Source organism: Equus quagga, chromosome 5 (genome assembly GCF_021613505.1).
Source record: "Equus quagga isolate Etosha38 chromosome 5, UCLA_HA_Equagga_1.0, whole genome shotgun sequence".
Taxonomy (NCBI): domain Eukaryota; kingdom Metazoa; phylum Chordata; class Mammalia; order Perissodactyla; family Equidae; genus Equus; species Equus quagga.
This window is the reverse complement of record NC_060271.1, coordinates 25,276,164-25,292,794: the sequence shown is the minus strand read 5'-3', so window position 1 is coordinate 25,292,794 and position 16,631 is coordinate 25,276,164. Positions and strand designations below refer to the sequence as shown.

Genomic DNA, 16,631 nt, shown 5'->3' with positions numbered 1-16,631 from the left:
ACGATTCAGTGAATCCCCAACTCCCACCTTCTTCTTACATTGTTATTTAGAGTATAAATACCAGACGCAGCCTGTGCTTTATTTTATTTCTTCTTCTTGTGCCCAGGTCTGGTCCATCGAACTCACATGTCGTCCTGTCGTGTGGATAAGCCCTCTGAGATTGTCGATGTCGGAGACAAGGTGTGGGTGAAGCTTATTGGCCGAGAGGTAAAGTTCTGGGCAACTTTCGTGTGGTTAGAAAAGATGGGGAAAAGCTGAGATTTTCTTGGTGTTTTATAATGGTAAGTGTGTATATGTTGTTAAGTGTGGCTCATAACATTATTTTGAATCCTACCACTATAATCGGACCTGAATTTCAGCCTTCTGGCTGTCTGTCCTGCAGACTCCGAAGGAACGCTGTGAACTACAGTAAATGTGGTGCACAGGTGCATGTTTATAAAACTTCCCTCCCTGAAGTTGACCCGAGTGGTGGATGGGAGGAAAAACCAAAAAAGTAAAGAACCAAAAAGAGAGAAGGGAAACTTAATCTTGGGACCAGGCTTTATTACAGACTTCAAGGAATACCTACCAGGGACACTTCAATTTGGACCAACTGAAAAAGGACATAGAGTTTACAGTCATTGTTCCTAACACCTGGCACCGTGCAGCATGAGGGAAGTGAGAAAGCACTGAAGGACGCTGTTAACTACAACTCACTTGAGGGCATGCGGGCCGTGTGTGGACAGACCACAGAAGAATGTGCACGTACGCCAAGGCCTGCTCTTGTACCAGAGAGTGGCCGGGGAGACAGATCTGAGAGAGACATTACTCAACAATATTTGAGTGCTTAATGTGTCCTCAAAGGTCTGAGGGATACGAGAGTGAACCAGGCGTAAATGATCCCAGCTGTTGTGGAGCTTATATAGAATATAACTGGAAGAGACAAATAAAAAGTAAACGAACTAAAATAATTAAAAAATAATTGCAGGGGCTGGCCCCATGGCCAAGGGGTTAAGTTCGCACACTCCCGCTTTGGGGGCCCAGAGTTTCACCGGTTCAGATCCTGGGTGCGGATCTAGGACCTCTCATCAAGCCATGCTGAGGTGGCGTCCCACATAGCAGAGCCAGGTCCTACAACTAGAATATACAACTATGTACTGGGGGCTTTGTGGAGAAGAAGAAGAAAAGAAAAAAGATTGGCAACAGATGTTAGCTCAAGTGCCAATCTTAAGAAAAAAAAATAATTGCAGATTATAGTAAGTGCTATAATGGGTTCAAACAATATTGGAGGTAGGTTTAAATAAAGTGGTCAGGAACAGGTTTTCTGAGGGGATGGTGTATGAGCTGAGACCTGAAGGAAAGGGAATGAATCATGAAAATTTGGGATAAGAATATTCCATGCAGGGCCGGCCCCATGGCCGAGTGGTTAAGTTCGTGCGCTCCCCTTCGGTGGCCTGGGGTTTCGCCAGTTCGGATCCTGGGCACGGACATGGCACCGCTGGTTGGGCCATGCTGAGGCGGCGTCCCACATGCCACAACTAGAAGGACCCACAACTAAAATAGACAACTATGTACTGGGGGGGCTTTGGGGAGAAGAAGGGAAAATAAAAAATAAAATGTTTAAAAAAAGAAAAAAGATTAAAAAAGAATATTCCATGCAAAGAGAACAGCTCATGCAAAGACCCCGAAGTGAAGATGGGCTTCAAGTGTTAGAGGAAGCGAAAGAAGACCAAAGTGGCTAAAAATTGTCTTCATGTTTAAAGAAGCTCTAGAGCAAAATCCAAAAGGAGATCTAGTCTACTGGAATGTTCTGAAACCCATTCTGGGTTCCTGGATCTCTGAACCGATCATTATGCTGAAGTTACTGGAAGAAACAGCTTTTGTTTTCTGCCTAGTTATCTCCACAGACCTTGGATTTCTGAGCAACCACTCTGTCTTTCCCCTCCAGGGGGACAAGAGTGAGATGAAAACCATTTCCTAACTAAAATGCTTCTGCCACAGGATCTGCCTGTTATGCCTGTTAACACCCCCAAGGTTCCTAACCCAGGACCGCCGCTGTGAGAGGAGCTCACTGTTTGTTATGATAATAAAAGCTTCGATTCTTAGATAATTTTAGATCAACAGTCTAAATGATGTACTTTGAGCTTTTGGTGACCTTGCTTTGTCTTTTTCAGATGAAAAATGATAGGATAAAAGTATCCCTCTCTATGAAAGTTGTGAACCAAGGGACTGGGAAAGACCTCGACCCCAACAACGTTATCATTGAGTAGGTAAAAGGTTTGGAAAGGCTAAAATCCTACTTCCTCTCACACCACAGAATGCTCCAGAGAATCAGGCTGACCTGGGAGCTCTACCATTTATAGACTTTGACACTGATGAGTGTGTAACCTTTGTGATCTTTGGTTTTTAGAGGTATAGAGTATTGTAGATAACACTTTGCCACGTAGAGTTCTAAGATGAAATGCTACCATATAACCCTCCCAGCGTAGACATGCTCCATCAGCAGTTTTGTTTCCTTCCCCTTACTCTCTTTATGCTTCTGACCTTTAGCCAGTTAGCCAGCAAGCATTCATGAAGTACCTGTTACCTGCTTCTCAAAACTGGGGTTGAAGAGAGGCAGAGACCACGTGGGAGGGTAGGGTAATCTAGGAGCAAGTCCAGTGGGGTTTAGACTCCTGCGTCTTGGGATGCACTGTGTTCTGAACACAACACCTTACTTTCATTGGCTCTTCTGACCTTTCATTTAGAAATGGAAGATTTTCTGTCTATGTAGGATAGTGTCTCGTGATAGAGGGAAATTGCTGTCCGTCTCAAAGTCTTTCTTGAATATATGCCAGTGATTTCTAACCAGGGGTTCCTAGATCCCTAGATCCCTTGAAGGAGTCTTGGGGGCTTATGAACTGTTTCCAGTGTTATAGAAAGCCAACCCAAATCATACATTTATCCTCAGGTTAACTATGACATTATTTTGTGGCTTTTAATGATAAAATGTCATTGTTTATCATGCTAATCAGGTGCCCTCAGTGGCTATGTTATTGATTAATTTTAAAAAACAAATTAAAAATAATAAATGTTGTTTGAGTGGGATCTTGGTGGTGAAAAGTTTGGAAACCCTTATGTTTATAGTTCTGAGCAAAATCACTTTGGATGTGAAGGAATTTTACCTAAAAGGAAGAGAAGTGATATTTATTGAATACATACCAAGTGCCAGGCGTCACGGAAGGCAGTTTATATACTTTAGTGCATCTAATTCTCGTAACAACTTGCAAAATGGATCTTCTCTCCATTTTGCTTTAGTCCTAGTTTCTCGCGTGCTGCTTGGTGATAAATAACTTGCCTGTGGTTATACAGTAGATTATAGTGGGTCAGGACTTGAATCTAGGTCTCCCTGCCAGTAAAGCTCGTGGAATTTTCACCACGTGATGCTTCTAGATGTTGCATGTGACTTAGAGAGTTTTTCGTGCTTCTGTAGTTTAGCCTTTAAATATTGACATGTTTATAGAGCTGATTATTGACAAAATACTTTCCAGTTACAGTGGAAATCTTTTATAACTCAGAGCTCAGAAATGTTACTTAAGTCTGGCACTTACTGATTGCATTGTAATAAATTGCTCCTGCTCTAAAGAATCCTCTGCTATACAGACTCATTAAAAAGCAGTAACATTTCCCAAAGCCACCTTCACAAAGGTAAAACATAAAACAAGTAAGATAAAAGAGCTGCCTCTCTTTCTCAGAACAAGTGTAGGGAAGGGAAAGGGCTCCCTGGTTTAGTGGTATTCCAGGCAGAAGAAAGGGCTTGAGGAAAGCCTTGAGTCAGGGAAGCACACGGCACATTTGGGAGTCTTGTTTAAAGGAAGAAGAAGTTCAAAGAATATGAATTTTTCTTAAGCCTTTGAGTGGGAGGGGCTCCTGATCAGATTAATCTCTCCGAGTACCCCGTTCTCTGGCCTCACCGTGTTATGATCAATATCCTTAGGCTGTCTCTAGCCACCCACAGTTTGTCAGCTACCTTTCATTTTCCATCAAAATCTGGCCTTCATATATTTCATTCCCTCAGGCCCCGAAGTGTTAACAAGGTAATTGAAAAAGTAAGTCTGCAAACGGAAAGGGGCTAAAGGCAGTTTCCAGTTGGTTTTAGCCAGCATAACATATTCTTTAGAAAGAACATTTGTGATTCACCACACTATCATTACCCATTTATATGTCTGCCTCTGCTGCTAGACTATAAGCTTCTTGAGGAAAAGGACCACGTCCTATCATTCGAATCTACTTACTCATATCACTGGTACTAGCACTGGCGCTGGCTACTTATTCGTTGAACTGAAAAAAAGAAAGATTAGTCTAACTCTGTGTGCTGGATGGATTGGAGGAGGAAAGTTGGAGGCAGGAAGACCAATGAGGGGATTGTTACTGTTTAGGTGAAATGTCATGAAGCCTAGACTAGCATGGTGGCACTGAGGACAGAAAGGGAGATGTGGCGAGTGACGTGAGGAATTGAGTGTTAGGTGAGAGGTATGATTTGGCTTGTAGTATGTTAGAATCCACAGAATATTGAAATTGATTATAATGAGGGTTTTATTATGCGACTCACAGCTACTTGAAATTCACCTCTACAAATAAGGATGCCTGAAAGCCATGGAGTTGGTGACTTGTTCAAATTATGTCCCAAAGATCCTGCCTCGTTTTTTAAAAAAATTTTATTATGGTGAGAACACTTAACATGAGATCTACGCTCTTACATTTTTAAGGGTGCAATACAGTATAGTTGACTATAGGTACAATGTTGTACAGCAGATCTCTACAATTTATTCGTCTTGCTTAACTGAAACTTTATGCCAGTTGATAAGTAATTCCCCATTTCTCTCCACCTCCTCACCCTGCACCTTGGTTTTTGTTACTCAAGCTTCACTCTTTGGAACAACCCTCTCCTATGACCCATACCAGACAGATGACCCCCTATTCTTTGAGTAAGATTCTTCTAGAGCAAAAACTAGGAATTTGAGCAGACATTTTCAGAACTTAAATCATATGCTTGCCAGCACTGTCCAATTGGGTAGCCATTAGTCACATATGGCTATTTAAGTGTAAATTAATTAAAATTAAATAAATTTAATATCCAATTAATATCCAAACATTAAACATTAAAATGTAATATCTAATTCCTCAATCACACTAACCACATTTTAAGTGCTCAATAGCCACAGACATAAATAATCAGACATAAATGTTCAGTAGAACAGACATGTTTATAGAATATATCCATCATTGCATTCTGTTGTACAATGGTGTGTTAGATGGTGTGCTCCCTGCTCAGGTAGAGAGAAGAATAAGACATAGACTTTGCCTTTGAAGTCCTGCTCATGGGACAGAGAGTGAGGCGAAATGTAGACAAATCTGGCAAAATAAAATGAGTAGTTAACTCTGCCTGTGGCAGCAGGGATTTTTATAGAAGATGCGATATTTGAGTTGAACTTTGAAGAATGAATGGGACAGAACATGGAGTAACTTTGTCCTCTGCATTTCCTCTCTTGAGCCCGCATATCCTATGAAACTATTGGCTAAGATATGTGAAGTGGGTAGCTTTGTTCTGCTTTGACGTTGTTATCCTGCATTTCTCTGGGTAATGTGGTTCTTTTGGCAGAACATTTCTCTGTTTTTGCTGGACTCTATATATATAGAGACCTAGTGAATGATTGAAAAATCTTAGGCAAATTCAGAGTTCAAGGTTAAAGAGGTTCAGGTAAAGAAAAAATATTTTGAGTGAAGAGCAAAGAAATTTCAACAAACATTTGTTAATGCTTGCCAAGCCTTGGGCTGAGGTGTGAGGGAGACAAATACGAGTCAGATATTATAAAAAGGGCTCCTGAGCTAGAGAAGAAACAGAAATATATGGTGCAATAAAGTGGGATATGTTCTAGGATCGAAGGGTGTTTAGGATACAGTTAGTTTGAAAGAGAGTGATGGAGGGCGATACTCCTCAATTTAACATTTTCTGAGTACCTACTGTGTGCAGGGACTGTGTGTTATAGTAAAGGTAAAAATAAGAGCTATGACAGCTGGGGCGCTTAGGCCCTACTGGTAGGAGTGTAATTGGTAAACACGCTGTGGAAACTATCTGGCAGTGTCTGCTAAAGCTGATGTCCTACAGCCCAGTGGTCCGCTCCTACTGGGAAGGAGGCATCTCCCAAAAGAAATGCATCTATATATGTTCACCAAAAGACATGTGCTAGACAGTTCATAGAAGCCGTGTTTATAAGAGAAATTACTCTGATATCCATCAACAGCAGAGTACTTTACAGCATGAAAATGAGTGATCCACAACTACACACAACAGTATGGTTGGATCTCACAAACAGGCAGAAGAGGCCAGACACAGAGGGTGCCTACTCTATGACTCCATTTATATAATTTACGAAAATAGGTATAGTGAATCTATGCTGTTAGAAATTAGAATAGTGGTTACCCTTGGGAGAGGCAGCGTTACTGGAGGGGCTTGTGAGGTGCTGATATGTTCTGTTTCTTGATCTCAGTACTGATTACGTGGACGTGTTCAGATGGTGAAAATCAGTCAAGCTGTGTACTTATGAGCACTTTTCTGTATGTAATACTTTGGTCAGCAGTTTAGAATGATAAAAAAGTGCTGTGGGAATATGAAAAAAGAGATGAATTCTGGCTGAGGGGCTCAGGGAAGAACACTTGATAGGAGGAGGGGTGGTGACTGAGCTGAGCCTTGAAATGTTTGAGTGTAGCGAAGTGGCAAGGTGTCAAGTAAAGAGGGGAAGCGGAGCATTTGAGAGAGAGGAGCTGCCTGAGCAAAAGCAGTGAGCCATCTCGAGAGGTAAAATAGTCTGCTTGGCTGGAGCACGTTGTACAGGTAAAGATGAGGCTGGAAAATAGGTTAGAGAGAGACTGGGAAAGGCCTCAAACACCAAGGTAAGGAATTGGGACTTGATTTTCAAGGAAATCTTTGGAAGTCTTTTAACCCAGGAGTGACCTTGTAGGGGCTGTAGTGGGCTTAGTGAGGTGAGTGTGTCTTCATCCTTTGTGCTTCTGTGACATGAGGTCTAGTCTCAGTGATTAATTCACAGCCTTGACCTGAATGAAAAAATTGTCTATTTCACGTCATTGCTTTCACTGCCTGTCTCCTTGTGCCCAGTGCTTTTCCTTCTTTCTCTCTTCTGCCTGCCAGAACAAAACAAAAAACCAACAGGCAGCATTACCTTGTAGTATCTCCAGCCACATCTCTTAAGAGGGCCAACACTCAGAATCTTTCTCGTTACAGGCAGGAAGAGAGGCGGAGGCGGTCCTTCCAGGATTACACCGGGCAGAAGATCACCCTTGAGGCTGTCCTGAACACTACCTGCAAGAAGTGTGGCTGCAAAGGTAAGGTGACGCCTCTGTCACTTCCGTCTCTCTCCTTGTGGACAGACCCCTTACTGGATGAAGGAGGCAGCTAGTGTGAGTTTTGCCCACCCTGTTTTTTAGTCAAGTGACGGCCTCACCTGCTCATGCTGTTATTCCTACTAGACTCAAATCCGAGTTTGTGGCTTGACGCTTTTTCTGGTTCATTTTCTGAATGCTGGCCCTCTGGATACTATAGCACCCCGCCCCCACCACCACCACTCCTGCCTCTTCACGGATGCCCTGCCTCGGCAAGGTCCCCACGTACTAGGCCAGGCGGGGGAAGAGGGTTGATTAGGATTAACACTCTAAATTTTTATCTCTAAGGACCATTATTGTTCTGCTACAAAAATTAAATGGAAATATAATCCTTAAGGATCCATGTCCAACTCTTTCTTGCTCATCTTTTTCTCTTTAACTTCGGAGTTCTGAACACAATATCCTTTTAGTAATAAAGAATACAAGCTAGTCACTTCCTTTTAGCTCTGTTCCTCAGGTTTCTTCTAGTCTTACTCAAATATTAAAGAGCTCTTTCAGCCTCCCTTCCCTTGTTGGAGCTATAATGAGAGGGACTGCCAGGCTTCTCATTTTCAAAGTGACCTCAATTTGTCACCCCTTCTCCCTAGCCTTGCATTTACCCTGCTGTCTTGATTGTTCTACAATGACTGGTAGCAGGTTTGTGTCCTGGTTGAGATTGTGGGGTTTAAGCCCCTATTTATTGTTAATGTAGAGGGAGGAATGGAAAAATGAGATTGAGAGAAGAATACTTCCTCGGGGGAGTTGTGGAAACATTCCAGATTTTTGGAGAACTTTATGCTGTATTTCCCTTCCAAGCACTGTCCAGCTTCTGGACTCAGAGTTGCAAAGTAATTTACACATAGCTTGTTGATGATCTCATCAAATGCTCTGTGTCCCTGTGACCAGATCTACAAGAAGTTCAGACGAAAACAGCTCTGTAGCATCTGTTAAAGGGCCCCTTGATAGTACTATAGGCTCAGGGAGGGTGGGGTCCTCTTACCTTCAACTTGTGTCCACCAGGTGTTACATGAGGCAGAGAAGAATAATGAGAGATGGAATTTGGCCCAGTCAGCAAAGGTCAGGCCAAAGGTGGTTGGTTTTGGTGCAGCAGAAAGAGCACAGGGCAGGGAGGCACAAGACCCCGGGTAAGTTTTAGCTCTGCTGCTATCTGTGTGACCTTGAGCTACTTCTCTGCTCTGGGCCTTCATATCCTCTGCAAATACACTGTTGGATTTGCTGATCACTAAGGCCCTTGCCAGACCTGACAGTCTGTGAATGTTGAGTGTCCCCGGGTGACTGTGCCCGTCTCTCTGTGTCTTAGCTTGGCTGTGAGTGCTGCCTTCCTGCCAGCTGCCTAAGAGCTATCTTCCTTTAGGGCTTGGCCTGCCACTCAGCTCCCTCTGCTAAGCATTCTGCTCTCTGGAGCAGCGTTTCGTTGTCAGGAGTAAGTTCCAAATAGACCTTTAAAAATTACTAACCCCCTTTGCTTATGGAGGGCAACGCAAGCCTGCATCCTCATATCCTCTGCCATTTCCAAATCAGTGCCAGTGGCGCCCACAGCTCTAGGACCAGCTGCTGATCTGGCTCTGGTTGAGTGAGCAGTGCCATCTTGAAGTGACAGGAAATCTGCCCTGAACCCAGCAGCTGCTCTGAGTGAGCAGTGACATCTCCTGAGCCCGCCAGCCCCTTTCGGGAGCCACTGGGGAAGGCGCACCTGCTGAGAGGAGAGACTGCTTCTCCCCTCCCCACCTCGTCTGCTTCTCTTGCAGGCCACTTTGCGAAGGATTGTTTCATGCAGCCAGGTGGGACCAAATACTCTCTGATACCTGATAAGGAAGAGGCGGAGGAAGAGGCAGAGTCGGCGGAGCTGGAGAAGCCTGACCCCACAAGGAACTCTTCCAGAAAAAGAAAGAAGGTGAGTGCTGGCTTGCCTTTATTTTATCACATTTTTTTGAGTTTTAAAACGAAGAGGTACTTTTTGCAGAAATTTTAGAAATACTGAAAAACATAAAGAATATTGAGATCTTCTGTAATCTTTCCAACCGAGAGGGACTCTTATAGTATTTTTTGGTATATTCCAACCTTTTTTCTAGGTAATAATAATTTTGTGTATGTATATTTGACTATATATACATATAAACACAAAATTACAGTCTTACTAGGTGTAGTTTATATCCTGCTTTTTTCATTATTCTTATCAAAAGCATTTTCTGGTATCCTTAAATGTTCTTCAAAAACTTGATTCAAGAGCAACATATGATATTGTAGCCAATGGCTGTATGATGTTTTATTTAATAATTTTTCTACTATTGGATATTTTTGATTACTTTCAACCTAAATCTTTGGCCACATCTGTGATTGTTTTCTTTGGCTAGATTCCTAAATAAGAGTTAGGGCTTTAAGGCTCTTGATGCATTTTATCAAATTGTCTTTCCAGAAAGTACGCATCTGCGCTGAGCAGTGGCTCAGAGAGCCTGTCTCACTGGGTTCTGTCTCCTGTCGACTACTTACAGCAGAACAATTTGTAAAACAGACGTTATTGTGGTATGGAAAAAAACAGTGCATTTGTAGCCTGCTACAGAGATGAAATGAAAAAACCATGCTACAGTTGATCAGGAAGTAGTTCTTATGTTGTGTAGTATTTTTCTAATTGTGGCCAGTTACTAAGTTTTGGAGTTTTGTTTTGCTGTGTTTTTTTAAAGCTTCAGCAAACTTTTGTTAGCCATCATTTTGTTCCAGGCATTGCAAACGTTGGAATACAAAAACTGTGATAAGGTCCTTGCCCTCAGTGGGTGTTATCTACAAATTAAGTATTCCTCATTTTATAGGTGAGGAAAAAAGCCCGCTGTGCCATTGTAAGAATTAGCCAAGTATATGAATAATAATTTGTTGATCTGTGTATTCTCTTCCTGGGTGGTCACACCTGTCCTAAGACTTCAGCTGCCGTGATGACTTCCCCATCCCTAACTGGTACCCACAGGTACCTCACACGTTGGCTTGGAGTCCATCAGACCTGGGTTTGAGGCCCTTCTGTGCTACTGACCAGCCGTGTAACTTTGGGCTCTCTAACTTCAGTCCCTTAATTTTCAAAGTGAGGGTGCTGTGATCTCTGATGACAGTGTTCCTTGCAGAGGGATGCCCAAGTCCCAAAAACAGATAGAAAGCGCTAATGAGTAAGTGCTTAATTAATGCTATCTGTCATGACTATCATTATCTCTTCTTCAGCCTTTCTCCCTGCACACCCCCACCCCTGCCACTATGAAAACAACCAAAACTCTGGTTTCTAGCCTTCTGTCTTGTATTACTTATTTTAATGACAGCAATAACCTGCCGGTCTCCCAAGAAAGAAACCAGTATGTCCTTTATTTTCCTCCCCTTTCCATCCCACGTCTGGTTAGTCATCGAGTCCTGTCGGTGGGATCTTTTAAGTATCTCGCTTCTGTTTCTTCCTTCCACTCCCACTGCTACTGTGCATTTCATCCCTTGTGCCTCTCCCTCACATTTGGACTGTTGAACTAGCCTAGGGAGACTTTAAACATACCTGTTTGCCCTCCACCTCTTATTGCCAAGTTCACAGGGCCTGAGTCTGGCATCTGATTCTTTTTTTAAAAGCACTGTCTTTATCTCACTGCTGGATTCTCTTCATTATTATGATTTTTCACCCTCTGCTTTGACTCTGAATGTTGGAGTGTCCGAGGCTGTCTTGTCACTCCCTTCTCTTCTCTAACTTCTCCCTAAGTAATATCATCCTGTCCTTTGGTTTTGAATACCATTTATATGCTAATAATCCCCAAATTAAGTACTTGTATTCTTATTTTTATCCAAATCTGTAATACTGTCCCTGACTTTTTCTCTGGAACTTCAAATTTAGATACCCAGCTGCCTTCTTGAAATCTGCATCTCATTGTTGAGTTTGCATCAAGCTTAACACATCTCAAAACTCTTTAATTTTCCCAAAGCTGTGCCTTCCACAGTCTGCCCTATCTTAGTGAATAGATCACCATTCACCAAGATGCTGAAGCCCAAATTGGCAGCCCTTGGGTTTTTTTTTTTTAAGATTTTATTTTTCCTTTTTCTCCCCAAAGCCCCCGTGAACATAGTTGTGTATTTTTTTTTTTTTTAGTTGTGGGTCCCTCTAGTTGTGGCACGTGGGACACCGCCTCAGCATGGCTTGATGAGCGGTGCCATGTCCGCACCCAGGATTCGAACCAGTGAAACCCTGGCCCGCCAAAGCACAGCGTGAGAGCTCAAACACTCAGCCATGGGGCCAGCCCCCAGTGGGGCTTTTTCTTTTTGTTTTGGAGGAAGATTAGCCCTGAGCTAACATCTGCTGCCAATCCTCCTCTTTTTGCTGAGGATTACTGGCCCTGAGCTCACATCCGTGCCCATCTTCCTCTACTTTATATGTGGGACGCCTACCACAGCATGGCTTGCCATGCGGTGCCATGTGTGCAACCGGGATCTGAACCAGCGAACCCCGGGCTGCCGAAGCAGAACGTGCGAACTTAACTGCTGTGCCACTGGGCCAGCCCCTAAATTGTGAGGTTCTTTTTTTTGGTTTGTTTCTTTTTTTTGAGGAAGATTAGCCCTCAGCTAACTGCTGCCAATCCTCCTCCTTTTCCTGAGGAAGACTGGCCCTGAGCTAACAGCCGTGCCCATCTTCCTCCACTTTCTATGTGGGACACCCGCCACAGCATGGCCCACCTAGCAGTGCCATGTCCACACCCGGGATCTGAACTGGCGAACCCTGGGCTGCCGAAGCAGAATGTGTGCACTTAACCACTGTGCCACTGGGCCGGCCCCAGTGGGGTTTTTTTGATTGTAAAATATAAGTGACATAAATTTTACCATCTTAACCCCCTTATTTTTTCTTTTTTGCTGAGGAAGATGTGCTCCTGAGCTAACATCTATGCCAGTCTTCCTCTATTTTGTATGTGGGTCACTGCCACAGCATGGCTGCTAACAGGTGGTGTAGGTCCACACCTGGGAACAGAACTGGCCGCTGAAGTGGAGTACATCAGACTTAACCACTAGGCCATGGGGCCAGCCCCCATCTTAACTGTTTTTAAGTGTGCATTTCTTTGGCATTGAGTACATTCATATAGTTGTGCAATCGTCATCACCATCCATCCCCAGAACTCTTGTTATCTTGCAAAACTGAAACTCTATACCCATTAAACAGTAACTCCTCGTCTACCACCCTCACCCCCAACCCCCAGAACCTGGTAGCTACCACTCTCCTTTCGTCTCTGTGATTTAGACCACTCTAGGAACCTCATGTAAGTGGGTCATACAGTACTTGTCTTTTTGTGACTGGCTTATTTTACTTAATGTAATGTGCTCAAGATTCGTCCATGTACTAGCATGTGTCAGAATTTCCTTCCTTTTTAAGACTGAAGAATATTCCATTGTACGTATATACCATATTTTGTTTATCCATTCATTTGTCGTTGACACTTGGGTTGTTTCCACCTTTTGGCTATTGTGGATAATGCTGCTATGAGCATAGTTGTACAAATATTTCTTTGAGACTCTGCTTTTAATTCCTTTGGGTGTATACCCAGAAGTAGAGTTGCTAGCTCATGTGGTCATTCCATTTTGATCTTTTGAGGAACCACCATACTGTTTTTCACAGTGACTGCACTATTTTCACATTCCCACCAAGAGTGCACAAGGGTTCTTGTAGGGTGTGGTGTTTACAATTATAAACAGGTAAAAGTAGATGACGGTGTTGTTCAGTTGTTCTGTGTCTTTTCTTATTCTTTTTTTAATTCCTGGGAGAGGGTTGTTAAAATATTGTCAGACCATGTCTCTTCCTGTTTAAAATCCTTCAGTGATTCCCCATTGTACTTAAAATCCGAACTGCCTCCTGTGAAAACAAACTGTCTAACCCTACCTCTTCAGCCGCTGCCTTTAGCAGGCGGTAAGTTATATAAGCTAAAACCTTGTTTTGTCTTTTTCATATACAGTATTTATTTTTACAGTTACCTTCTACTTAAGGCAAGGGGTGCAAGCTTTCTATTTACAATTGTGTTATACAGTTTCCCTTTTAAGTAAAACTGTTTAAAGTAAAAAGAGAAACAATCAAATTTTAAGAAAAAATTTAAGTTAAGAAAGTAGGTTGTAAACACATGGAGTAGAAATTGTGGCAATTTATAGGAATGAGTGGCACTTGGAAAACGCTGATTTAGAGCAGTAGAGGTATTATTTTAGTTTGGTACTATTCTCCTGTGGACCAAAGAAATAGAAATTGATGAAAGCCCCTGCTCGAAGTGCTGCCCTCTGGAAGCCTTCTGCAGACCTTCGGCGTTGCTGGATGCAGCCCAGCGTCCTCTCAGAGGCCGCCCCAGGCCCACCCTGCCTGCCGTGTCACTTATTTCTGAGTACACGGCTTGGCCTTACATACCTTTATTCTTGATGCTAGTGATTCTAGAGCCTTCCTCATAGAGGTCTGAGGACTTGATTTAAGGAGGAAAAAGGGAAGTTTCTGCTATGTAACCTCATTTAAATATAAAACAAAAGAAAGGCAGCCCATAATCTCACTACTTTACCAGAACCTATGTTATGATGGCACATGTTTTCTACCAGCTGTTTTCAAATGCATGTTTTACTAGATGTAATCAAAATGTATGGACAGTTTTGTTGCCTACTATTTTCCTTTGTTATAGGCATCTTTCCATTTTTGCCATTCAGTCTTGTAATAGTCATTTGTGATGTCTAAAAATATTACATCAGATGGATGCTGAGGAATTGCATTTTTGGAGGCAGTAGAGGATGGTAATTAAGAACCTGGGCTGTGGAGACAGACTGCCGGGGTTCTAATCTCTGCTTGGTCACCTCCTCACTGTGGAACTTTTTAAGTTAATTACTAGATTTCTCTGAATCTGTTTCCCTATTTATAAAATGGGAATAATAAGCATCTACTTCTTAAGGTTGTTAAGATGAGATGATGCCTGTAAACCTCTGAGCACAGTGCCGTGCATAAGCAAAGCCCAGTGCGTGTCCGCTGCTAGTAGGTGTTGCTTAAAAACAGATGCTTTGGAGTCAGAGACTGCGCTCAAGTACAGATGCTGGGTTCAAGGAGTTCATTATATGTTCTGGATATCAATCCCTTATCAGGTATGAGACTTGTTGTAAATATTTTCTCCCATTCTATGGATTGCCTTTTCACTCTGTTGATAGTTGCCTATTTTTTTTTCCAGATTTACATTTTAAAAAAATTGTGGTGAAAATACACATAAAACTTAGCATCGTAACCATTTTTCAGCGTACGGTTCAGTAGTAGTGTTAAGTTTATTCACATGATTGTGTCTTTGGATGCACAGAAATTTTTAATCTTGAAGTCCAACTTATTAATTTTTTCTTTTGTTTCCTGTACTTTTGGTGTCATATTCAAGAAATCACTGCCAAATCCAAATCCAATGTCATGAAGCTTTTCCTTCTCTTCGAAGAGTTTTACAGTTTTAACTCCTACATTTGGATCTTTGGTCCATTTTGAGGTTTTTTTGCATATGGTGTAAAATAAGGTTCCGACTTCATTTTTTTACATGTGGATATCCAGTTTTCCCAGCACCATTTGTTGAAAAGACTGTCCTTTCCCCTTGAATGGTCTTGGCATCCTTGTTAAAAGTTGACCGTGTCCGTGAGGTTTGTTTCTGGCTCTCTATTCTGTTCCATTGGGCTGTATCTGTCTTTATGCCAGTGCCACACTTGAAGTTTTGATTACACTAACTTTGTGTTAAGTTTTGAAATCAGGAAATGTGAGTCCTCCAACTTTGTTCTTTGTCAAGATTATTTTGCCTATTGGGGTCCCTTGAAATTCTATGCGAATTTTAGGATGGATTTTTCTATTTCTGCAAAAAATGTCATTGAGATTTATTTGTGTTGTTTTTAATTTCTTTCAGCAGTGTTTTGTAGTTTTCAGTGTAAGTTTTATTCCTAAGTATTTCATTCTTTTTGATACTCATGTAAGTGGAATTGTTTTCTTAATTTTCTTTTCAGATTGCTCATTCTTAGTGTATAGAAATGCAACTTATTTTTGTGTGTTGATTTTGTATCCTGCAGCTTTGCTGAATTCATTTACTAGTTCTAACAGTTTTTTTGGTGGAATCTTTAGGATTTTCTACACATAAGATTCTGTCTGCAAACAGGTAAATTTACTTCTTTAGTAGAGCTAGATTTTTTACCATGATTCTGTTTATATGTTCCAAGCATTTTTCTTTCTCTTTTAACCTTTTAGAGGGTAAATTATATTTGTCAGATTTCTAAAGCGTTTCTGTGGATATCTCACTTCTGTGGGTCTTTGGTTAAGTTGTTTTTGTATTGTTTAATACATCTGGTGAAAGTAGTTATTGCTTTATTTCTAAAGCTGCTTTGAGATACGTCTTTCACTTCACCAGTGCAGTTATTAAGCATCTGCTAGGTATGAGGCTCTGTAGACCTGCTTAGTCAACCCTTTGTCCTAGCCTCCATCAGTCTTCACTTAGGAGAGGAATGGTCTGATGAACAATGGCAGTAATAATCACCATGCCCTATTATTTTTTAAAGTACCTTTGTGTGTATGAACTTCTAACTCACGAGTTCTCTTTGATTAAAAAGTGCTCTAGGGAGTTGACACCGTTAAAACTTCCCCTTTGATGCCCACTGTTTCTACCAAGATAGCATCTAGCATCGTTGTCTTTTCACCTCGTTGTTAATCTCTTTGTTGTCTTTTATGCCTTATATTTGCTGAGTACTTATAGTTTATAAAATATCTTTATATTTTTTATTTTGTTTTATCCTATACAATTCTGTGAAGTAGCCAGAGTAAATATTATTATTCTCCCATTTTACGCATTAAGAAAATGGAGATTAAGAGAAATGATCTCACTTGAAGTCATACAACTATAAGAAATAGTACTGAAACGAGAACCCAGGTCTTCAGTATTCTTTTCTATATACCACACTTCAACCATTAATTCATTTAGCTCTTCAATTATTTATTTACTCAACAAATAATGTGTATTGAGTGTCTCATATATGTCTGTTGTGCGTTGTGTTAGGTGCTTGACTTAACAGGGCTCATAAGGTCACTTTTTTGCCAGTTCTTGCTCTGTCACCAGCTACCCCTGGCAACCATCTGATGTTAGCTGTTGATCTATTTCTGTTCACAACCATAAGTCAAGATTTCAGGCCTCCTGTCTATTTCCTTTCACCCTCTAAATCTTTGATTCCAGCAGAAGGTTGGCTTTCCT

At 41.7% G+C, this 16,631-nt stretch overlaps 1 protein-coding gene across 11 annotated transcripts in view; it reads left to right on the top strand.

Moving 5' to 3' along the window:
- Nucleotides 1–16,631, top strand: part of ZCCHC17 (zinc finger CCHC-type containing 17) — a 53,209-nt gene that overhangs the window by 20,286 nt on the left and 16,292 nt on the right. For 8 of the 11 annotated variants that reach the window (XR_006888651.1, XR_006888652.1, XM_046661649.1 and 5 more), the window contains exons 4-8: nt 107–207; nt 2,154–2,245; nt 7,262–7,362; nt 9,168–9,313; nt 9,836–9,942. Coding sequence is in view for 9 of the 11 variants with exons in the window: in XM_046661649.1 (XP_046517605.1) it covers nt 107–207; nt 2,154–2,245; nt 7,262–7,362; nt 9,168–9,313; nt 9,836–9,942 (547 nt within the window). In the remaining 2 variants the exon portion in view is untranslated. The remainder of the gene's footprint in view (nt 1–106; nt 208–2,153; nt 2,246–7,261; nt 7,363–9,167; nt 9,314–9,835; nt 9,943–16,631) is intronic. The other 3 variants (XM_046661652.1, XM_046661653.1, XM_046661655.1) reach the window with 1 other exon arrangement.